This window comes from Aedes aegypti, chromosome 2 (genome assembly GCF_002204515.2).
Source record: "Aedes aegypti strain LVP_AGWG chromosome 2, AaegL5.0 Primary Assembly, whole genome shotgun sequence".
NCBI classification, from domain to species: domain Eukaryota; kingdom Metazoa; phylum Arthropoda; class Insecta; order Diptera; family Culicidae; genus Aedes; species Aedes aegypti.
This window is the reverse complement of record NC_035108.1, coordinates 397,293,849-397,317,661: the sequence shown is the minus strand read 5'-3', so window position 1 is coordinate 397,317,661 and position 23,813 is coordinate 397,293,849. Positions and strand designations below refer to the sequence as shown.

The window sequence follows — 23,813 nt, the reverse complement described above, 5'->3', positions numbered from 1 at the left end:
ACTTGATGGCAAGACGAAGTTTGCCGGGGCCACTAGTTAAAAATAAAATCCTTTGTTTTTGAAAACAACGATTTTTTTTGCGTCTGTAACCGGTTCCAAGTGTCCGAAAAAAGTGGCCAAATTGGAAACAGGGCGAAATCCCGTCATGAAATACTGATGAATTCCATGATAGGATTTCACCCTGTTTCCAATTATTTATTTTCCAACAACCTGATAATTGAACACATGTTTGACCTCAAACTACATGACTGATTACTGATATTTTAGCAGAATCGCATAAAAATGAACAAAATTTTATCATGTGATGCGTAAAGTTGCGTTATATTCGAAAAATGAGGTGAAAAGTAGGCATATTATGAACCTGCAGGCGTGACAATCCGTAACCGGTTCCAGGTGTCCAGAGGAAGAAGTCATGGTTGACATCGAACCAGAGTTGCTTGCTGTCACTATAAACAGTTAAAATTTGATGTTTTGTACAGGATGAATACGATGCAATTCGGGTCATTCTATATCACATCGGCAACATGCTGTCAACTTCATCACACTGGGCCAGGAACATAATTCAGCCAGACAAAACCTCTAGCGCTTTAGGAGCGCATTTTTTCGGGTTGGTGTCTTCGGAGACTTATCTTGGATTTATTTGTTTTTTATTTTGATGATAAAAGTTAGCGCCGTTCGGGGTGACATTAAGCCTAGGGGGTTACTTTGACCGCCTTTTTCAATGCATCTCATGGCTAGTACGGATGTCTAAAAACTAATCCATGGCCATCCAGTGGCTATTTATAACGTGCTCTTGAAGCGTACCAGCATTTTTATTATTCCGGTTTAAGTTTGCTGTCCCAAAGTGACCCTTATGGCACAATGTCACCCCGCATGACGGTTGTTTGAAGTCCTAGAACTCTTGTAGCGTCGACAACTTGCCGTAAATATACACGTTCTGAAACTTTGCCTAAAACGTAGAAACGCGAAATAAAAATATATGCATCGCAGCGCCACCTATGCGGTGAAATTTCCAACTAACTTGTTAGTTTAAGGTGACTAGAGAACGAAACGACACCGCTCTGTGGTGTCTTGAGACTTGAGAACCAAACAGCGCTTCGCGTTGATAATTTATCCCATTGGTCACCACCAGCAAGCAAGTAATTTGATTGATTTTCAATGCGAACTGTTGTCAGATTCTCCAGTCTTGTGCACTTGAAAATTCGCAGTTTGGCTTCGGTTTATAATCACCTTAACAAGTCTCTTCAGACTCCAACCCGATAAAATGCACCCCTAAAGTGCTAGAGGTTTTGCCTGGCTAAATTATGTTCCTGGTCCAGTGTGCTGCGCATTGATGGCGATAGACTATGAAATCACTGATGGGTTAAGTTTAACACAAGGAAGGTGCACTGGGGTCATTTTTGGCAGCACTTTTAACGAGCTGTAACTTCGTAGAGAAAAGAGAAACATATTTAAATTTTCTGACTTTCCCTAACTTCTGAAAACGAACATGCTAAAAGAAGCTTTCAGTGACCTCTAGGAGTGACACAAAAAAAAGTGTTACATTTTGCATTAAGGGTAAAAAATGATCCGTGACTTTGAAACGCTCTCAAAAATAAATTTGAAAATCTATTTTTGTTCTTTTAGCTCAATATAAAGTATATAAAACCTGGACATTATTATGTAAGTACGGCTACTTTGGACACAAGGGCATAATGGCACGTGAAACCGTGTTTCAGAAGGAACTGGTACATAACTTATGCAGCAGTTTATGCGCATGTGTGGTACGACGGTTTAAATTTCATGATTTTTCATTCCGATTTCCAAGAGACCAAGGATACCAACAGTAAGATTTTGCTAAATTTTGTCGTGGACATTTTCAGACCATCATATAGTCCCATCATGCGACCGCTCAAAATTAATGATTTTGGGACAAAGCCTGCTTCTCCACTTCAATAGTTAACATTCTATTTTGTATCGGAATCCCATTATCGTTTCCGTTAGGCCAAATCAGGAAAAATAATGATAATATTACAAATCGGCATCATTTGAAAAGTAATAATTTTTATTTTGTGCTTATAAGTAAAAAGATGATTTAACGCTGATGAATAAGAACTTTTGATCGCAAAACTTTGGGATCACTTCAAGTATTCCTCCTAATGAATCTTAAGAAATTTCTTTCAGGAAGAGACTTTTTCTGAGATTTCTCCAGGAATTTCTTCTAATATTTCTTAAGGGATTTTATCTCTGAGATGATTTCTCCGGAATTTCCCCTTAGGATGTCACCAATGATTTCAGCAAGGAATTCTTCCGGGAATCACTATGATTTTTGAGACCAGTTCCAATAGGGCTCCAGAAATACCTTCAGCATTTCTGCCAGGAATTGCTACAGGGATTTTTCTAGAAAACTTGCTAGGAATTTCTGCAGAAATGCTTCCGTGTATCTTTCATAGATTTCTCAAGTAAAATTAGTAAAATATAGGAATTTCTTCAGGAATTTTTCCAAGGATTCTTCTAGGAATCCAACTAGGTATTCCTTCAGAAGTTCTTCAAGCGATTTGTCCTGATATTATTTCAGAGATTCCTCCAGATACTTCTTTAAGGATTAAAACCTGATTTGCTACTGAAAAGGAATCGCTGAAGAAATCTCTCGCTGATTCCTTGCAGAAATTTTCTACAGCGACTCCCGTTTGAACTGACATCTCTTTTCAACTGCATACTGATATTAGAAAAATTGTTTTTGACTTTTTTCCCTAATTAATACTGAAAAATTGCTACGTGAATTACTCCAGGGAATTTTCCAGGTTATCTCCAGGTTCCCCAGAAATGTTTTTAGAGATTTGTTTTGGCCTTCATAAATTTTCTTCGGAAATTCATTATCCTCAGATTAGCCGTGGAATAATCCTCCAAGAATTTTATCAGGAAATACTATCAAAATTTGTCTAGGGATAACATTAGGAAATTCTCTATCTAGATAACAATAGGAAAACCTTTTCTCGGATTCCTGCAGATATTTCTCCAGTGATTTATCCAGAAATTTCTCCATGAAATCCTCCAAAGATTATTCAGGAATTTCTCCAGATATATATCTTCAGGGAGTTCTTCTAGGACTCCTCCTGCATTATCTTCAAAGTGGTTCCATAGTTCCAGGAATTTCTCCAGGGATGCCTTCAGCAATTTACTCAGGTAATCTTTTAAAGAATCCTTCATAAATTAACCCAGGTAACCTTTCGTTGATTCATTCAGCAATTTGCCAAAGTTCCTTCAGAGATTTTAACTCGAATATCTCCAGGGATTCCTCTAGAGATTTACCCAGAAATTTTATCAGGCATTTCCCCAAGAATCACTCCAGAACAATCTCTACATGGGCTCCTCTAAAAATTGTTTCAGAGATTTCTTCAGAGATTTCCTTGAGTTCATCTATAGACTCCTGAAAGATTTTTCAAATAAGACGGGGTTGGTGGTCTGATGGCTACCGCTTCTGCTTCATATGCAGAAGGTCATGAGTTCAATCCCAAGCCCGTCCCTTTCCTCGTACTTTGTAGTTGTATATCTCTCACTTGCTTCTATCTTCCATTCTAAATATATCACACTCAAACTATTCGTTCATAGCAAACGCTAGAACCAGAGACGGACAAGAAACCGTTTCCCTAACGCTTCCTACTTCCACGCGCACGCCTTTCTTACGCCTGATACATAGGCAGTCTGCTAACCACAAAAGCAAACCTCTCTGCCATGCCTTTCCCCCAATCCATACACTCCCGCATGAACTGACGTGGATGCAGTGGAATATACGGTCTACGTGGGAGTCAGTTCAATGCATCATCAATTCCTCCCCTTTCCCCTCATTGGTCTGCATTCTGACGTGACAGGTGCCATTGTTGCCTAAAAAATAGAAGATCACCAGCACTTATAACTGAGGGTGCCTGTTAGTCCCAAGCAGTCATTCGGTTGGTTCCTTGTGTAAGTGCAGCTGATCTGGCGATACTGGAGTGCATCCACGGGCGGCCAATCAAGCTCAAGCTCAAGACTCCTGAAAGATTTTTCAAATGATTTTCCAAACAGTCTTCCAGGGATTGGGCAAGGTTTCCTCTCAGATAGTTTTCAAGAGATCACTTTGAGGATTCCTGCATGATATACAACACAGATATCTCCATTTTTTTTCTTGAGGTGAATATCCAGAGATCAGTACACTCTTACAAAAAGACGGGTAAAATTACGTGCTTTTGGATGCACATAAAAGAAACGAACCTTCTGACATAGTATTACATCTGTTCTTAAAATTACATGACAATGAAAAACCAAAAAAAAAAATTACACGCCGGGACGTAAAATCGAAATGACCGACTTTTACATCACGACGTGTAATTTTTTTCTAATCTTGTTGTCACGTGTCTAAGAACATATGTGCATACTATTGCATTTATGTTTTGAAACCAACTTTCATTCTCTTACCTTGTGCTGCTTCTGACGACAGATTCTTAGAACACATGCGATGGTAACAATTTGAAGGAACTAATAACCATCGTCCATTGGCGCAAGTTCCCGAATGTTTCAATGAAATTCTATATTTCTCGTGGGATCAATTGGGATAACTAACAGCTTACTTGTTTCGTTGGCACTAAATTAAACACTGCACACTGCAACAGAAATCTCAATTTCAATTAATGAACACATATTAAATTTCACATCATCACATAAAAGACACTTTTCATTTCAAGCATCAAACAGCCAAGGCAAATTGAACTATTCTTTTTTGTTCACATTCCCGGAACCCCGCACTGAATAATTCACAGCTCACAGGGGATCCGATCACCACCGCACTTTGTAAAAGCGAATAGTCAGTTACAACTTCTATTTTGCTTAGTTTTTCATAGATTTCTCGCATAAATACGGGAGAGATAAATCGCGACAGACAACACCGGCCATATTTGAAAACAAACTCAACGATTTGCGTGGAACCGACACCGAAGTCAAAGGTCATGTAAATTTACGTGTTTTGAAATTGATGTTTCAGTTCCACGCTTATATTTTACGGAATGCAGCACGTGAGATTGAAAATATGACATAAACCTTATATGTTTCTGTAAAAATAGATTGTTAGATGTAATTCTCATTCTAGTTTTAAAAGAAATCACATTTCGAGTCAAATTTCTGAACATTAAATCAAAGAACACATATAATTGTGTTCTGGAAGCGTTTGTGTCACAAAATGTTTAAGTGCAGATTGAATTATGTCACATGTAAAATTCTATTTTTTTAAGAGTGTAGATATTACTCTGAGGATTTATTCATGATTTTCTAGAGGTTCCTCCAGAGATGGCTCAAAGAATTTCTCCTGCGATTCATCCAGGGGCTTTTCAAAAATTGTTCAGTAAAGGCGTCCCTAGGGCAATTCCTGGAAAAATTCTTGGAGGAATACCTGGAGGCATTCATAGGGTAATTTCTGATTAAATCCTTGGAGGAAATTATGAGGGAATCTCTAAAGGAATTTAAACAGGATATTTAAAAATTTTTTGGAGTGATTCATGTAGCAATTTTCTTTAAGATATCCTTGGGAGAACTTTTGAAGGAAAATCTTGAAGTTATTTCTTGTACAATAGCTGGCGGAATGTGAATTCTCTGGTGAAACCTCTGCAAAATTTCTGGTGAATCCAATACGTGAAGAAATCTTCGGAATAATTCCTGGAGAAATCTCGAGAGAATCGTCTGGGGAAATTTCTGCAAGTATTTTTGGAGGAATTTCAGCAGAAATTAATGGAAAATAAGTGAAATAATTCTCTAAGATACATGTAGGATTTACTGGATAAAGCCAAGATTTTTTGTAGGGATTTTCCTGGTGGAATTCTTGGAGGAGTCTCTTGTAAGTTTTCTGGAGGATGCTCAGGAGGAATACCAGGAGAAAACTTTTGAAGAATTCTTGCTTCATCTCTGAAGCAATTTCTGGAATAATTGCTTGAAAATTTCCTGGAGAAATTTTTAGAGAAACCTATGGAGCAATAACTCAAAAAATTTCTAGAAGAATCGTTGTAGAGGTTTTCCTGCAGAAATCCCTGAAATTTGGAGGTATCCCTTGACAGAATTCCTGGATGAGTTGCTGAAGGTGTTCCTGGAGCTCTTTTGGAACCAATCTAAAAGTTCAGTAACGATAAAAAGTTCTCCTTGGAGGAATACGTAAAGGAATTGTTGGATGAATCTCTGACGAAATCCCAGTGGAATCCCTGGATAAAACGCCGTAGGGACTACGATAAAGATTATCCTGGAAGTATTGCTGGTACAATTTCTGGTGGAATCTTCAAAGGAATTCCAGGAGAAATCTTTGGAAGAGTGTTTGGAAAAATGGCTGGTGGAAATATTTAAGATATTTCGGGAGGAACTTCTGGAGGTTTTCTTGAACGAGTTTCTGGAGTTATACGCCAAGAACAAAAAGAAGAAATTAATGTTTGGTGTTTGACATGGTCCTTCCTTAGCCGAGTGGTTACAAAGTCCGTGGCTACAAAGCAAAGCAATGCTGAAGGTGTCTGGTTCGATTCCCGGTTGGTCCAATATCTTTCCGCAATAGTAAATTCCTTGACTTCCCTGGGCATAAAGTATCATCGTACCCGCCATACGATATAGGAACGCGAAAATGGAATCTTTTGCAAAGAAAGCTCTTAGTTAATAACTGTGGAAATGCTCATTGAACCCTAAGCTGAGAAGCAGGCCGTATTGTGACGCTTTGCCCCAGTGTGGACGTAATTGCATGAAGAAGAAGAAGATGGCATGACAAGAAATTGTAACGAGGTTACAGTTTTTTAGTGTAATCTTTACTTACGAAAATCAAAACAGAATGAAATGTAATATTATTTTCGTGTAGCCATTTTTCGCGTATCAAGTCTCTGAGTCCACAAGCTGCGATTCAACAGTAGAGTTCTTATCAAAACTAAAAACTTGCGTTGTTAAAGGAAGTACACGAAAAACGACGAACATTTACGAACTCGGGTACCGCCGGTACAGGGTAATAGACCAAAAATTCTGAAAAGCCATCCTCTTGAATCTAAGCCGTCGAACAGTTAAGACGCAGTGTGCGAAGAAATCAATAGAATAGTGATAATTTAATAGGGAAGTTATAGTATCTAATTAAGAGTGAAAGCTACAGATAGTTTTTCGAAAAAGTGCTCGGAACAAAACTTTTGAAAAGAATAGTTCGGCCAACAACAACAACCTCAAATATACCACGCTTCCAAGAACGTCACAGAGCGAGCCGTATTGTGACGCTCAAAACGTAACGCACTGTCTTCGCCAGCGCCCGTTAGAGGGCCGTGAGAATTTGAAACGATCGCACGTGTACGCTACCCGACCAAAAAGGAATTCGAATCGAGATTGGAATGGAGAAAGGATTCGGAGTGTAAAGGAAAAGGATTCGTTTGATCAAGAAAGGAAGTTTAAGGAATAAGGACAATGGGAAAATATCAAGTAAGCGCTACCAAAAATTGTAAATACTAACCCCCCTACAATTTAAGACTTTTTTTTATAAAGCCATGAGCAAATAGTAAATTTAATAAATAGGTACCTAATGCATTTTCAAACCTTGGTAAGATTCTAGTTTTCGCACTTCAAGAAAAAGAGAACTGGTATTTTCAGAATTCGGTTTTCGTGACGAGTAGAATAGGCTCTGGGTAGGAAAACCTTCAAAGGAAACCTACCCACCCTGAAGTGTTGAAATCGTTTCTTGATAGTTTGTTTTTATTCGTTGGAGGTCGTGTACTGATGTTTCGGTCGTGGGTCAACGGTCGCGATTAAGGACTCGCCCTGAGGTCTCGCAGCCGGGTCGGGATTCTTTGTTTGAGACAACTCTTTCCTTCGCGGCAAGATAAAACTTGCCTGGCGCTTAAGCGGAGGTAGTATTACATCCGAGGCTTTTGCCACCCCTAGTCCCGTTACAAAATGTTACACAAAACGACCTCTAACTTTTTTAAGTGTAAAACTAGCTTACTCAGGAAATAAAAAAAATATACATGAGGCGATAAACATAATTTATTTTTTCAATGATTGCTCCTATGATTTACCTGAAAAAAAAAATGATATTCGTGGTACTCATGAACCCTCTATTACCCGCATTTTTTTTTTCGATCTTCATATCATTTTTTGCTATCTAAAATCGATTTAAACACGTTTTGAATAGTGATTTAATTTTATTCGCGAATTTAGAAATTTTGGTATTTGATTTTTCCAATTTTCATTTATGAACATCCCTATCGTTTTTCATTTTTTTTCTTAAAGCTTCTTCTGGCTATTGATTTTTGACAATAATAACAATTTGAGTTTTATAGATACTTTTGAAGAACAATCAGAACAGAAGAAGAATGGAACATATTTTATTTTACGTGTAACTAACGGAAAAACAGATCTGACATTATTTTTCTACCACCAGCATATTTTTCTGCAACTGGTTGGTTGTAGAAAAATATGAAATGGACGCATTTTTATATTACACATTAAATGAGACAAACGCATTTATAGGTTATAGGATAAATCAATTTTGCAAATATTAATAAATTCTAAAATGCAATTTTTTTCCAAAAGTCGTTGAAAAAAGATCTGCGTATTATGGTCCTAGGTTTAAGCCAAACATAAAATCATTTTGATTTCCGAGCTACGAAAAAATACAAAAAATCCAATCTGTACCCCGTCTAAAGGCGGGGTTGGGTATTAGAGGATTAATTGCATTTCTGTTCTATGAAATTTCAGGTATCTTCTGAAATATTTACCAGGGTTTTTTCCAGAAATTTATTGCACTACTCCTCCAGCGATACTTTGAACTTTTGATTCGTAATCTGTGAAAAGTGTTAAGATACATACACAGACAAACAGACGTCACACTCCCATCGTTGTCCATCGACCACCGTTTTAACGGTTGATTCGAAAATATGTTAGGTGGCCAATCCGCCACCTGCAGCGCTCGCATAGTTTTTGTTCGTGTTTGACGTTTGCTCACTACCGCCATCTGTTGGCATGTCGGCCAAACACACCGATGTTAGCATTGGGCGTACATGTCCTCGTGACTATGAATTTGATCGAGATTTGTTCTAAGTGTTACGTCTGTTTGTCTGTGATACATAATTTAGTGCTCCTTCAATACCTCAAAGTACGCACGCTGGATTCCTTAAAAATAATTGAATTTTTCTTGCTGAAATTCCTGCGCATATGCCCAACAGAATGCGTTATATAATTTTTGATGCAGTTACTGGTGAAATTCAGAGAGTAATATATTTCAGAGTGAATTGTTACTTGATTTGAAGGCGAATTTTAAGTTTAATATTTAAATGGTTTGTTAGTAAAATTTTATATCAATTTCAAAGTCAATATTACTCCTGTTTTTTTTTTTGAGAATCTAGAGAATGTTCGGATTTTTGAAACAAAAATCGCCAGGGACCAGAATTTATTTTATAAAAAATATATAATTTAAACATACAAAGCAATTCCTGCTAGAGCTCCTAGATGAGTTTTCAAGGGAACTATTACCATAATCAATGGAAATGTTAGAAACCATTATGTTTGTTCTTCTGGGATTTTTACTTAAAATTCTTCTGAGTATAAAGATAATAAGGAAAAATCCCAGAAAAACCTGCAAAAGTACTCCTTTTTTTTGAAGTTAGTTTTCAGAATACCTCAATAAAATTTCCAAGGTCCCATTATGTTTGAATTCGTCACGGATTATTTGATTATTTGTTGACAGATTGGCTGATAGAATTCCAATGGAATGTATTGTTACATTACTAAGAAAACTTCTTTGGAAATTTCTGATAGCATTACCGTAATCTTTTCTGAGGAAAAGGGAAACTCTATGAATGTCGCAATCGCATGCAATCATCTAACGTAATGTCACATAACCATTACACAGAATCCACCATCATACGTTTTCATGCACTCATTACCATCCCGCACCAATCGTATCCGCTAATCCTTTCAAACGTTTCAACCGGGCTTACCACCACCCTACCAAACAGGGCCATCATTATCTGTTCATTCGGCATTCTCATCATATCACGAGCCACACTGACTAGCTGGATGGTTGCAATGCAAAAAGACTGCTGCTGCACTCGATGAAATTCCAACAATTCCGAGCACCAGAATTGAAATCACAGTTTACCGCTTCTTGTTTCCGCCAACTGACTGGCGTCGCATCATCATTCCATTGAAACTGAAAATCTCGTACGCTATTTGTCGCCGGGATTTTCGATGTAAACATCGATTTTCGGAATGCCTTTCCCGTTGCTGGCCGCGTGTGACACCGTTTGATATCCACATGTCGGTGCATGTATTCTTCTTGTGATTGGCATTTCATCCCAACAGATATTGAGCCTGCTACTTGGCTCAGTGTTCTTAGTGCATTGTTCCAATATTTGAGGGGATTTGAAAATATCTTGGACCATACCGAGAATCGTACCCAGACACTTTTCACTGTAGCCGCGGACGTTACCATACGAGATACGGGAGTCCCCAGGTAGACACATTCGCGAGGAAACCCGGAAAGGGTTCTTCCACTGCATTGGATTCCACCTTAGCTGGAAGAGCGTTACAAACGCAGCTTAATTGCAGTCCGGTGAGTTAACAGAATTGCATAAATGTCCAAGTCCAACTCCGATACGGTAATACCTACCCAGTTTGAAATATTCATTCGTTCAATGAAGACATCATTTATGCTTCTATGAGCTCGAATTTTGATTGATTGCATAATGATGAAACGCGTGAGCATACAATTTGTGAAAATGTCCAACATATTGCGAAGAAAATGAATTCGTTGACGCTTACAAATGGTAGCACCAGTATTTCTTCTTCACACGCCTAATTTGAGCATCGGATTATGTTAAATCGATACCTTATCCAATATATTATTATGGTACCAACAAATTACACATTGACACCCGCTTTTCCACAGCCAGCCACTAATGAACCTCAAAATTCCCACAGAAGCCCATATCCAAGGCCCTTGGTCCAAAAAACGGATGTGCTAGTTGCAAGTATACCTACAGCTTATGTGATAACACGTGGGCTCATCATACCATCGCACAAACAACTATGGAACCGACCGGTACGGTCGGTAGGTATGTGTAGAGACTACTGGAGGATGTTCGAAAACAAGTTGGTTAGGGAAAGCGTCTCAGCTTACTGGCTGGCATCGCGTGTGTGCCGTTATTACATTAACTCATTTGCATGATAATAACTCCCGGCGATGTGTTGGGGTAGAGTCGTGTGAAGTGTTCATCTTTCCTCTGTCTATCTCCACATTCCATGTGGACGTGTGCGGGCGTCCAAACTCGAGACACAAAATGGAACACCGAAAAAAGCTTAACGTTGCAGTTCGGTTTTCTACTGCAGGAATGATGGGTTCAGTCTGAACTCCTGGGGCTATCGAGAAATTTTTCTGCGAAGGGGAGATGGGATGCAATTTGTTGATAGTGCCGAAAAGTTGCTCTCGGACGCTGTCGTAATTTCATCGGTTGATCAGAAGGTGAGTTGGACCAGTGAACAAATTGAAAACCTTTCCAGCAATAACTTCAACCTGGAAGGTCATGTTCAATCATACGTTTGTAACCACACGGAATGAAGCCATAGAATGTGAAGAAGCGGTGCAATTGTTCTGATAGATTACATATATTGCAATTGTTTATTTCACAAAATCGTTTGTTCTTTCACTCAAGGCAATTCAGAATTGTTCAGTACTCTATAGACAACGTGAACATACGGTAAGTCGACACTTTTAGCGTCGAATCATTCAAAGGTTTTTTTTTTTGTAATTATAAAATCAGGTAAATGGAAAACTGGAGTTTTTGATGTTAATATACAATAGTGAATATCGACAAATGTATGGAACAAGGCTTTAGGACGGCTTCAGGACATTTCGTCGAATGATATTTGGTCAAATGACTTTTGGTCGAATGGCTTTAGAACATTTTTTTTTGTCGAATGATGTTTAGTTGAACTGAAATTTGGTTGAAGGCTTATTTTGAAATGATTTATTGAAAGATAATTTGGCAAAATTGATTATTGTTTTCTAAGTTTTGCAAAGTTGATAAGATAACGTATTATTTTGAGTAATCTGAATTTTTAATTGTTGTTGAATAAAAAAAGGTATTATTTTATGTAGTCTTATTTCAAAATTTAATACACCTTTTATTTGCAATTTGAAGTTACGCCAAAATTTAGGATTTCAATGATTATTTAAATGAACTTTTTGGTAGTTTTTGTACATTGACTGAAATACTTAACTCTAGTGAATTTGTTATTCTTTTAATATATCATCATTCTTTGAAAAACTGCACGACAGTTTATTTTATAACTCGACGATGTGAACATAATGTTTTCTTTACTTATTATTCTTTTGAAATACCATTGTTCTTTGCGATGAAGCATTTGGAGAGAGAGAGCACGGGATCTTTCTTTGAATTCCGGGTATTGCAGCTCACGGACGTGGGTAACATTTTTGAATGCGAATTAGAATTAAAATTCAGGATAGGATTTTTTTGTGGAGGGGGCCTAGGGGGGCCTAGCAAATACTTGTTTTATAGAAGTAATGTCACGATTTTCACAAATTTCGTAGCTCTAATGAATTTGTATTGATTTTATTTATATATTACATTCGTTATATTCGTGGCACATCAGTAGTATTCGTAATTTTTATTTTTCGCTACGGAAAACATTCATTCCTTTTGTCAGTCAAAAATCCTTCAAGAATTGTAGAAAAATAACTCACAAAGAATGTCCTTTGTGATTCTTGCACGATTTTTTCATGTATTCAACCATGTGCTTTGAAGAGATTCCTCTGAAAATTACTACGGGAATTTCTTCATAAATTATGTTCGTACTTTTCAGTGGATTCTTCTAGAACTCCTTTGCTTAAAATTGGTATTTTTTAGATCATTCTGGGATTCCCACGAAAAATCATTCCCAGACTTTTTGATCTCACCAGGAAATTTTTCGAAGAATCTCTATCGAATTGTTAAAAAATCTTTTAAAGAATTCCTCCTGAGAATGCTTTAGTAAACCTTTTAATCAATTTTTTGGAAGGTCTTAAGTTTGGGCACGGCGTGTATATGAGAAAGGTTTATCACAAAAAAATAGGCATCGCTAAATCTTCCACCATTAGAAAATATAGGTTTTTAGCTTTCATTTGACGTGTTCCCCAAAAAAATCCACCGAGGGATCCCGAACATTTTTTTTTATTTAAAAATTTTGTTCTTTAGAGTACATTATTTTTAAATGTAATCATTGCAAAAGACAGCTTCGTTGGATAAAAGTTTTATTTCCATATAAAAGTTCATAAAATAAATATATATACATATCTATTGAGTTTCATTTTGTAAAAAAACAAAACTGTCCTATGTGATTTTGAGGATTTATTGAGCTATAGGACACTTTTTCGATTAGATATGTTGTAAGTTCGACTGTTTACTTATTCATACTGTGGAAGTAAATCTAACCGAGCACTGTTTCTTTTCATGGTTAGAATACATTAAATTTATTCTTCTTCTGTCTGGCATTATACCTCTGCTGGGACATAGCCTGCTTCCCAGCTTAGAGTTCGTAAAGTACTTAGTTATTGATTGAGAATTTTCTTTGCCAATCAACCGTTAAAGATTAAAAGTAGAATGGATCAACATTACAACAGCCTACGAAAGTAAATGGAATATGCTTAAACGCCCTGTTACCCAAGCCTTAGCAAAAAGTTTACAAAATCCTCATTAAGAATATTGCACAAGCACCCGGAGAAAATGACACTACATAGATTTTTTTAATAGTATTGAAGTTATTTTGATGTTTTTAGCTTGGAATTACAAAATTTAATAAGAGTATAGTAAAAGATATTTCCTGTTAAATCAAATCATAAAAATAATTCCACCGTGAAAGTGGTTTTCTGACAAGCAGAACAACAATAATACAATTTTTACAATTACTGCAGTAATTAAAATACGTAAGTAGCTTACAAACAATAAAGTTTTACCATTTTATACTCCTTTTAGATTGATATCATATTCATATAATATATGTTTTCAACATGAAATAAGGTTAATTATGTGATTATTGGCAACGGTAAGTAGTATGAGGAAGAATGAAAAGTTGAATTTCATGTGCCCACTTGCTTCGTAGAGTTGAGTAACTGCAATTTACAGTAGATTTTTATGACTTTATTCTAAGGGTTTCAATATCTCGAAAAGATACCTTCCCATTTGTGCGGACATCAGCGAATACAGGGTGCAACTTTTGCAATTTTTTGGGCTATTTCATGAAAGCAACATCAATCAAGTGGCTGCATTTATTGGTCGTAGCAAAATGAGCTCCATACAGCATGCATTTTACATTACCTTTTGGAGCTTATTGGGGGGTTTTGCGATGATAGCGACTCGAGTCTGCCTTGAGCTCTGCCTCTGTTTTTACAGTAGCTCCATAAACTTAAGTCAGGAGGAGTCAAATTAGGATCTCCAAATTCAAATCATGTGTCCCTTTTTTATGTCAGATGTCCATGGAATTTCCGTTGCAGAGACATAATGAACAAACTTCCAAAGATATCGAATTTATCGACTGTTTCGTACCGTTTGAAAAAAAAAAATGACTCAATGATTCTTTTGGTCTGGTCCAAACTGTTAGTACTTACTTGGTCATAGAATGGCGTTTCTTGAATCTTGAATAGATTTTCTGTTCCTCAAATGTGGCATTTTTGCTTATTTATGAAGCCAGATTGTGCCTGTTGACCACGATATTTTCAAGGATATAACAGTTGAGTTAACACAACTGCAAGACTATTTTCAATTCAAAGAGTTACTATTTTGGCATGTTGTTTTTTTATATCATATAAATTGTGAAAATATGGCAATATTAACCCAGCAGCAAGTGATATTGATTTGTAAAAATGGTTCAAAAGAGCTCTATTTCGTATCAATCGTTTGACAGCGTTCATTTATTACGTAACGCTAAAATCGGAAATTTTTGACCACCTCACCCCATACCCCTCCGTAACGTTTTTTGTATGGAAAAATTAAACGCTATTCCCTCCTCTCTTTAGAGCGTTACGTAGTTTGTGGAATTTTCAGGATGGTTGATTAGATCTCATCGGTCGAGTATATTTTTCTTACACACAATATGAAAAAAAAACAATCATAATAGGCGAATCAAATTCTCAGTTAATGAGTAACCGAAGAACTTTTATTTGAGAACCTGGCTTTGTCTCAATAGGGGTGTAATTTCAGAAAGAAGGAAAAGAAAATTAATCTTTTCTAAATATGAACAGAAACAGTTATACACTAGAATCAAATACACACTTTAATCCGAATGCCGATCTCAGCTGTGCAAATCTCGGTAAAAGGTCGTTTGTTGACATCTTAGTAAAAGTGACGTTTGGTAACGGCACCCAAAGGTGCTGTTTTAAGTAAACTTGATGTTAGGCTGGCATATCAGTTAAAATTAATTTGCTTGCCGCTCAGCTGTGCGGATCTTGGTAAAAGAATGAAAATTAGTTGAATTCAACTGAGTGTGTCCTCCACTGTACGAGTAAGTGTCTTTTCCCAAGATCACATAGGACAGTTATGTCTATTACAATATGTAATCTTATATATCTAAGTTATATCAACTTTGAACTTTTGAAATTTGGGCTACCATCGAGCTTGAGAGAAAAAAAACTGTCTTTTACCATGATTATATTTGAAAATATTGTACTTCAAGGAACAAAAATTTAAAATAAAAAAAAATGTTCGGGATCCCTCGGTGGATTTTTTTGGGGAATTGACGGGTTAAAACCTATATTTTCGAATGCTGAAAGATTTAGCGATGCCTATTTTTTTGTGATAATATTGTTCTACCAGACACGCCGTGTGGGCATTTCAGAAATTTTCTTTGAACGAATCGCAGCAGAAATTTTCTAGAATTCCTGCTAAAAAATAATTGATTCTTCCAGATGTTACTCTAATTTCATGAGCAATTAAAAAGAATTCAATTGGGAAAATATTTTGCACGTTTTCTCAAAAAAGTTCTACCAGCAGATCTTTCTGCATTATTCTTTCACAGATACTTATTCTTTAGATTTCTTTGAAGCCAATGAGCAACACCCCGCATTCCTTTAGAACACTCTCGAAAAAATGGTTAAAGAATTCTAACAGTATTTTGAATTTCTAGCGGATTACGTTCATTTGTTCTTTCAAAAACCCTTCCGCGAAAATGCTCAAAGATTTTCCGAGGAATTTGTTCAGGGATTTCTTAGAGAATTATATTATTGTTTCCCTAAGATCCTCCCGAAAAATGAACCTGAAATTTATCTTAGTGTTTTTAACATATTTCTCAAAAAGTTTTATCAAGTATTCTTTCAGGTTCTAGAAATAACTGCATTTGTTTTTTGGAATGATAATCTCAGGATTCTTTCATAAATAACATTTGAAAATTTATCCACGCTCCATTTTTTGTTGCAGAAACTACTCCAGGAATATATCACTATTTTTTGGGATTGCTTTACAAATTCCTCTACGAATCACTTCATATTAGTTTTCTAGAGAAATACATACAAAATAAGGTTCGAAGAACTTTGTTGGATTTTTTTTGAATGATTGCGACTTTAATATAATTCGGAAGAATGTACAAAAATGATCTGTCGTAAAATTCAGGAATATAACCGTAGAATCATTGAAACTTGTTCACAATGTACCTCCATGATGGATTTACTCTAAAAATGTTTGTTCTTTTTTCTTCGTCTTTTAAAATAGAAAATGATTCGTGTTAAAATGGATGGAATTTTTACAGGAACTATTTTTAACTATAATCTTAAAAAATATGTTGTATACACTCCGAAGTTTCATGATACTATGGTGAGTATATTGATGTGGAAAAAAAACATTTTTCCTGCCTTTAAAAATTCCAAACAAACTTTTTCGATGAATTTATTATCAATTAGTTTGTAGTACTGTAGAAGTTTAACACGAAAATATTACAGGTATTTTTAAGACCATTATCGAAGATATTTTGTGGTAAAATTCGTAATGTAAGATTTTAAAGAATTGAAATCTTAGGGGAAACTTTTGCATTACTTTGAAAATTTGTTAAGAGATTCCTGATGGACTTTAAGAAACCATATGCATAAGAATTCTGCTTTTTTCAAACTACCTCTCTTTAGATTCTCTAAAATGTTGCTTTTTGGAGTATGGAAAGATTTCCTCAAATGTTGAAGCAGGTAGAACTCCTCAAATGTTGAAGCAGGTAGAACAATATATGGGCAATGGTGCAATGTAAGATAATTTATAATCTTTTCTCTAGAGGTAAATTATAGGTTAGTTAAAATTTCTTTAATTAATTTACAAATAAAACAAATTTCTCATGAAGTTCCGTCAGAATCTTTTTAAGAAATTATCTTTGAAATATATCTATCCTTGACTTCTGGATCTCTATAATTCTGCCAGAAAGCCTTTAGAAATTCCACCCTCGTATCGCACAAAAATTCAAACCACTGACACTGATTCTGACAATAATTGGTCGGTTTTTAGATAGACTGGAACAAGTATTTTTTATACTGATGTGAAATTGTACAGGCTCCAGAGAAACCTTTATAGACTATATCGGGTTCAACAAGCTCTTCAAGAATTCGTCTCAGAATTCCCAAGCTTCATTAATTATCATAGTAAATTTATTTGAAATACTTTCAGGGTCTTCTAGAGGAATCTCTCCTGATATTTTACTGGAGATTTCTCTGACAATTTTCCCAGAAATTCTTCTTGAAATTTTCCAAAGCATGCTTTCTCCAGAATTTGCTCCATCCAGAAAATCCATAAGAACTCCAAAGATGCTGCCTCCAATTATTTCTGCAGGTATTATTGTTATTTTTTTTCACATTTACCCTGGAATTTTCCCCAGATATTTTTTCACTAATCCTTCAACCAAACTCTCCACTTGTTACTGCAGGAGATCTTCCAAAGAGTTTCAGAATTTCTCCCGAGGATATCCACAAATGTTTATATCTGAACTTTTGAAAAAATAGTTTCATGTTTTTTTTTTTTTTCAAGAAACTCTGCAAGAACTCCACCCTTAGTTTATGTGGATTCCTTCGAGAATTCATCCACGTTTCCTCCCCTATTTTTTTTTTCTAGGAGTTGGTGATCCAAGTTAAATCCAAATATGTATTACCTCTGCTGTTTTTCTAAATATTTTTTAAAATGTTTCTCAAAGCATTCCCATGCAATCTTCAAAAGCCTATTCAAGTTTTCACACCAATTTACTCTACAGAATTTTTTCGAGAAATTCCTTTAGCAAATCCTGTGGAATATTATCCCAAAATTGGATTGATTTTTTTCAACTACCTCAGCAAATTATCTATGAAATCTTTTAAAACTTCCTTTTTAGTCCATTGTTGCTCATTGAGGATGACTTTAAAACTTACACAGGTTATATCAGAGGTTACTGTAGGATTTTCTTTAAAAATATCTCACGGTTTCATTTTTCAAAATAAAAATTCTCGGCTTTTCATTGGAGAAATTCCTGAAAATAAAAACTTTTAAGACTTACTTGAGAAAATCTCAAGGAATTTGGTATTAGGAGGTATTTCTGTAGAAATTTTTAGAAGAAATCTCTTGGACAATTGCTGAAGGTTCCTGCAGATATATATCTAGTTGAAATCTTATATAAATCCTGAATAGGAAATCCCTAGAAATTCTGGAGAAGCTATTGATTGAATTTCAGAAGATGGTTTTACCAGGAATCTTGGAGGATGTCCCAGGGAAATCTATGGAAGATTCACGGAGGAAAAAGGACTTTCTTGATACAATTCTCGAAGAATTTTTGGAGGAATTTAAATGATTTCAGAAAAAAACTTTAGAGAAATGCTATTTCTGTAGTACACCCTAGGAAATCCAGGCTTAATTATTTAGGCTTCCTAAGCAAAATACTTGGAGATATCCCCTTGGACTATTCATAGACAAGTTTCTTGGAAAATAATAGCTTTGAAAATTTCCGAAGTAATATCAGTAAATACCTGAAATAATTTCTGATGATATTACTAGAGAAGACTATGAACATACACATACAGTAACACTAGCAGTTATACTTGTCGTAAAAATCACGAGAGAAAAGCCTTTGTTCTTAGAGAAATATCTGCTCTGATGGTATAAATAATCAATATCAAACTCTCATTGCCTGGATCCTATTAGGTTTCGTTTTGTTTTCTTGCTTCAGTGTCCCCACTAAATATGAACCCTAATCTGGAACCATCATCGAATTCAAAGTTATCAATGCATTAATCGAAAATATATCTCATTTGTTGATTTTTCCTAAAAATTTCATCAAAATCGATCGAACGTTGGCGAAACTAGAGAATTTTGATATTGATGTTGGTACCCAGTACTGTAAAAATTAGGCTCAATGGTGTGATAAATATTATCCGCAAAAAAAAACAATGGGGTCGTGCAGAAATTATGCTATGAGAAGGGGTGAGGAGTAGATGGTCAGGCACAGCGTAAATAAACCTAAATTCATGTTTTGATGTGTAGCGTTATACGTAACTTCCTCGTTAAATGTGTAAATGAATCGAAGGCATATCTCCAATTTTCAATAGCACAAATCTAAGGAATCAGACAGTGACCAATCGGTCAAGTTTTCAGCTTGAATGGTGTCTGGTTTCCTCGGTTTGTGCTCTTGAAGATTAGAGGCGTGGCTTTGATTCACGTTCTCCGTAATCTCACCGTAATGTAAAACTTATCTCAATTTGTTTCATCTTAGTACGTTCGTTGTGAAAGTAAGGGAGAAAACTAATGAGCGCATAAATAATCTGCGCCGCCTAAGTGAATCCAGAACATTAAGAACTCACGCCCCGCAAGAACATTGCAAAATATTTTTTGGCATTTTTAAGCAGTAAATGTGGGCTATATAGTACTTAGGAGTAAAAGCGTGAGCTATGCTGGTTTAGTTCGAAATTGGACTCGAAATTTTGTTTTATTCCGTTTGTGCTCAATTTTCCGTGGAAATATTTTCACAATGAAGCGAAACGAAACGAAATCGTAAAATCAAAATTTCGCTTGTATGAGTTCCGTGGAATTCAGCGAAATTTCGTGTCGAAACGTATTTGACGGAATCATTCGGTATTTCGCATACCATTTCAAGAGGTTGGAGTGTAATAAACATAAATAATCATAGTTTCATTTTCCATACCGTTAGAGCCAATAGAACTTTCCGACTTACCTACTTATTCAAAAACATACAAGTTAAAAATGTCTTCTAAACTGACTTACCTGTTTTTGTTGCGCTGCTGAGCCATTGCTAGATGCGTCGCAAAAGTAGAAGCTGTAGTCGACAGTAGCTCTCCTCGAGGGAGCAGCTCATATCACACGGGCAGAAACTCAAACGAATGCAAAACTTTCCGGTGCTAATATCTGCTCACCAAAAGCGTTTTTCCCTCTGTACACTGCGCCCGGTCCGACATATCATGCACGGAGCTGCTTCTCGTTTAGGTGCATTGTTTCACTCTATTATACACAGAAACTGCTTCCGTCGATTTAATACCGACAACTTTTCCCTCCCCCAACACAAACACCCTCGTTTTTCCTTGTCTTATCCGCGTATGTGTGTGTAAGGCGACCAGGACCACCCTACTGCGACGATGTAACACTCAATTAACTTCAAACTCGTACACCAAATTTAATTTTGCTTTATTTTTCACGCTCTTCGCCGCGATTCCAATTCCGAGCACCCGAACCGGAAAATCCCTCGCAGTTTTTTAATTCCGCTCGACGACGACCGAAGTAAACTATTTATGAAAATTTTTCGCCACTCTCGACATTCCAAAGTCGGCCTTCCTCCACTATGCCCGACCGCCATCATTATCATGGGTCAACATTTTGTGCCACGTCTCCATCACCCGGACCGGAAGCTCCTCTCCCGAAATGCCTTCGTTCTTCCGATATTTGGCCCCCAAAGAAATAAAAATATTTCGCTCCGACCTAATCTTCTACTCTGAAATTCCACAGGCTTTTGGGCTTTACTGTTTTTTCCTCCTCTGCCACAGATGAAGACACGACAATAAGACTTGAGCCCGTTTCCGGTGTGGTGCTATTTCGGCCTTTCGGTCCCAAATGTGTCTCTATTCCTCCTCTTCTTCGGGACAGCTTTCTTTGACTTCTTCTGCGTAGTTTCACCCAAAGATACACGTTTCGAAAGAAAGCGACAACTGTCTCCTTTGTGTGAGTGTCTTAGGAAAAACTTTCCTTCGTTTTTTGAAGTCAGATCATCAAAATGTTTTCCATGTTATTATAGTAGAGAGAAGACTTTTCCCACTCATGCTTGACTGCTGCCACTCCGCGCCTCATCACCACCCCTCCCGCCTCGACCGGAAGCTCTCCGGGAAAGAAGAAAATCCTCGCACACTTCTATTCAAAGAAAAATATTCGCACAATTCTGACAAGATTGGTTCCGGGGGAGGGCAGGGCAGCTGGTGCTTGGATTTGTCTTTTGGACGACAAACGAGAGATGTTTCTATTCAGTGTCCAGCTAGTGTGGTGACAAAACCCGGAAGGTGCGACGGCGGCACTTTGGAATGAAAGCTTTCCTTTCACTGGGAAGCTGGTGGTTGTTATTTTTCTGTTGCTTCTGCGGTTGGTGTTCATCTGAAAGAGAATGTACCAGGAAGATGATTTTATTTCGTGTGAGATGGGCAACGAGTCGGCGGGGGGGAAATGGGACAAAAAATGTTAAGAGATGATGGAATTCAATAATTTACCACTGATCCCCAGGATGGAAATAACGAGCAAAACCATTGACACAAGTTAGGAAAAAATATTTCTGTGAATGCGGTGAGGTTCATTATAAATTCTGTTGATGTTTAATTTCGAATCAATTTCAACAATTTGTCATTCCATACAAATTGTATGGAATCAAACAAAAATATCAAATTTTCTACAAATTATAGGTATTGTTTTTTTTTTACTTTGATGTAAAAATCACCGAAACTGTAAGAAAACTAAACAACAATAAAATTTTGCAGTATACCAAACTTAACCCGTATAGGTCAGAGTGAAAGCAAACATACTACAACTCTCACCACTCAGCGAATACTCAATGGGTCCAAATAATTTTTGTCAGTATGCTCGTACATATATTTAGTTTCTAGAGGAGCCAGAGGAGCTCGCGAATGTTCCTGTGGCAAGAGTTATCCCGGTGAGCCACAAGGTCAGGTCGTGTAAAACACAGCAATTTTTTGAGACATGCCACTGAGACAGTCATTATAAATGAAGAGTTTTTGACCTTTTGTGGACACCCGGACTTAATTTCTTGAAGAACCAGCTTTGGATTTGATAGATGTTAAATTGTTTAAATTTTCGAAAATTAATTCGCAAAAGCGTTTCCATAAGCTTAGTTCTGATGTTTAGATACAAATTGGTCACTTTATAGCAAATTCGAGGAATCTCGGAAGCACCAACCTGAACTTTTGAGAAGAAAACATTGTTGTCCTAATTAATCGTTTCTCAAAAGGTTCATACTAATGCGTTTTCTTAAAATTCTTTGATATAGTGGCAACAGTAAACCATATTCCGGAAACTATCTGTGACTCGATTGTTGCCTACCTCCAGGGGCACAAAATATTGCACCCTTTTCACCTCGTCCCCTTGATGCTACAACTAGATAACTTGATATTTGAAATTTTTGACTTCAATATGTCAAAACATTATTATCAATCAGATCTGCAAAATATCCACAGCTCATAAGTGTGTGATTGAAAATACATAAGTTGATATTTACTTTCTAATCAAATTCTCTACGATTAGCCATTAGCTCGTTGTACAGCATATTTTCAAAGTTGCACATCTCAAAATTTTGATTTTCGAGTTATCTAGTTGTAGCATTAAGGGGACGACCTGACCTGACCCCAGCGTTGCCAACCTTCCAGAATTGTCTGTAATATTTCAGATTTTTGAGATCCCATTTTACAAAAATCTGGAAGATCCAGATAAAATTTGTAATGAATTTATAAGGTTTTGTAAATAATTTGTAAGGTTCTTCATGCACGACATAAGCGATCCAGACTTTTCCAGACAAATTTTCAAAATCTACCAGAAAATAGTGGAGTGATTCGCGGATAGGGTCAGTAGTGTTTGATCCTTTGCTCGCGTTGCTTGCTCCTGCGGGGGCGGGTGATGTGAGCAGGATCAATCGTGTTGCGCGTCGCTCGCGCGGCATGATTAAAAAGTGGCGTTAAACGGATTAGGCGTGAATGTATTATGGATCGTATCACCAATCGCTGGTGACTCCCAGATCTTTACCTCATCCCACTAATCCAATATCCTTTCCATGACAACTGTGGAGATGCAGAAGATTCTTCGGTCTCTAGTAACAACGGTTGTCTAGCTAACATTCCTTCCCTTCCCCGATGATCGTAAGGACGTGGCCGGCGCCGTTATTGACTTTTAAAATTTGAGCTCTCGATTTGTGCACATTGAAGAATAGTTAGCTAATCCCAAGCCCCATTCATTGATTCCCTGTGCAACTTCGATTGCTCTAGTCAATCACGGAGTAGCAACTACGAATTGTACGGTCATATATGCTCATGCTCATGCTCATGCTCAAATTTTCAAAATCTACCAGATTTTTGAAAAATTGACTTGACATCCCTGCTTGCCCAAGAACCCCCTTGAATAACTTAGGTTACAGGATCATTTCCGTGATTCTTTGCCCACTTTTAGGAGCTAGATATGTGTACGAGTATACCGACAAATAATAATTGAAATTTGTTTAGTAATCACTGATCAGCGAGCGTTGTATATTTTCTTTTCTTTACTTTAAAAGACTAAATTTTAGTTTATTTTAGAAGACCATTTCAACATTTTCATCATCAT

General features: G+C 36.7%; 1 protein-coding gene across 1 annotated transcript in view; it reads right to left on the bottom strand.

Moving 5' to 3' along the window:
* Positions 1–23,813, bottom strand: part of LOC5572373 (transmembrane and TPR repeat-containing protein CG4341) — a 681,544-nt gene that overhangs the window by 617,079 nt on the left and 40,652 nt on the right. The window contains exon 2 of the mRNA XM_021839643.1: positions 20,217–21,587. Coding sequence (XP_021695335.1) covers positions 20,217–20,242 — 26 coding nt within the window. The 5' untranslated portion in view covers positions 20,243–21,587. The remainder of the gene's footprint in view (positions 1–20,216; positions 21,588–23,813) is intronic.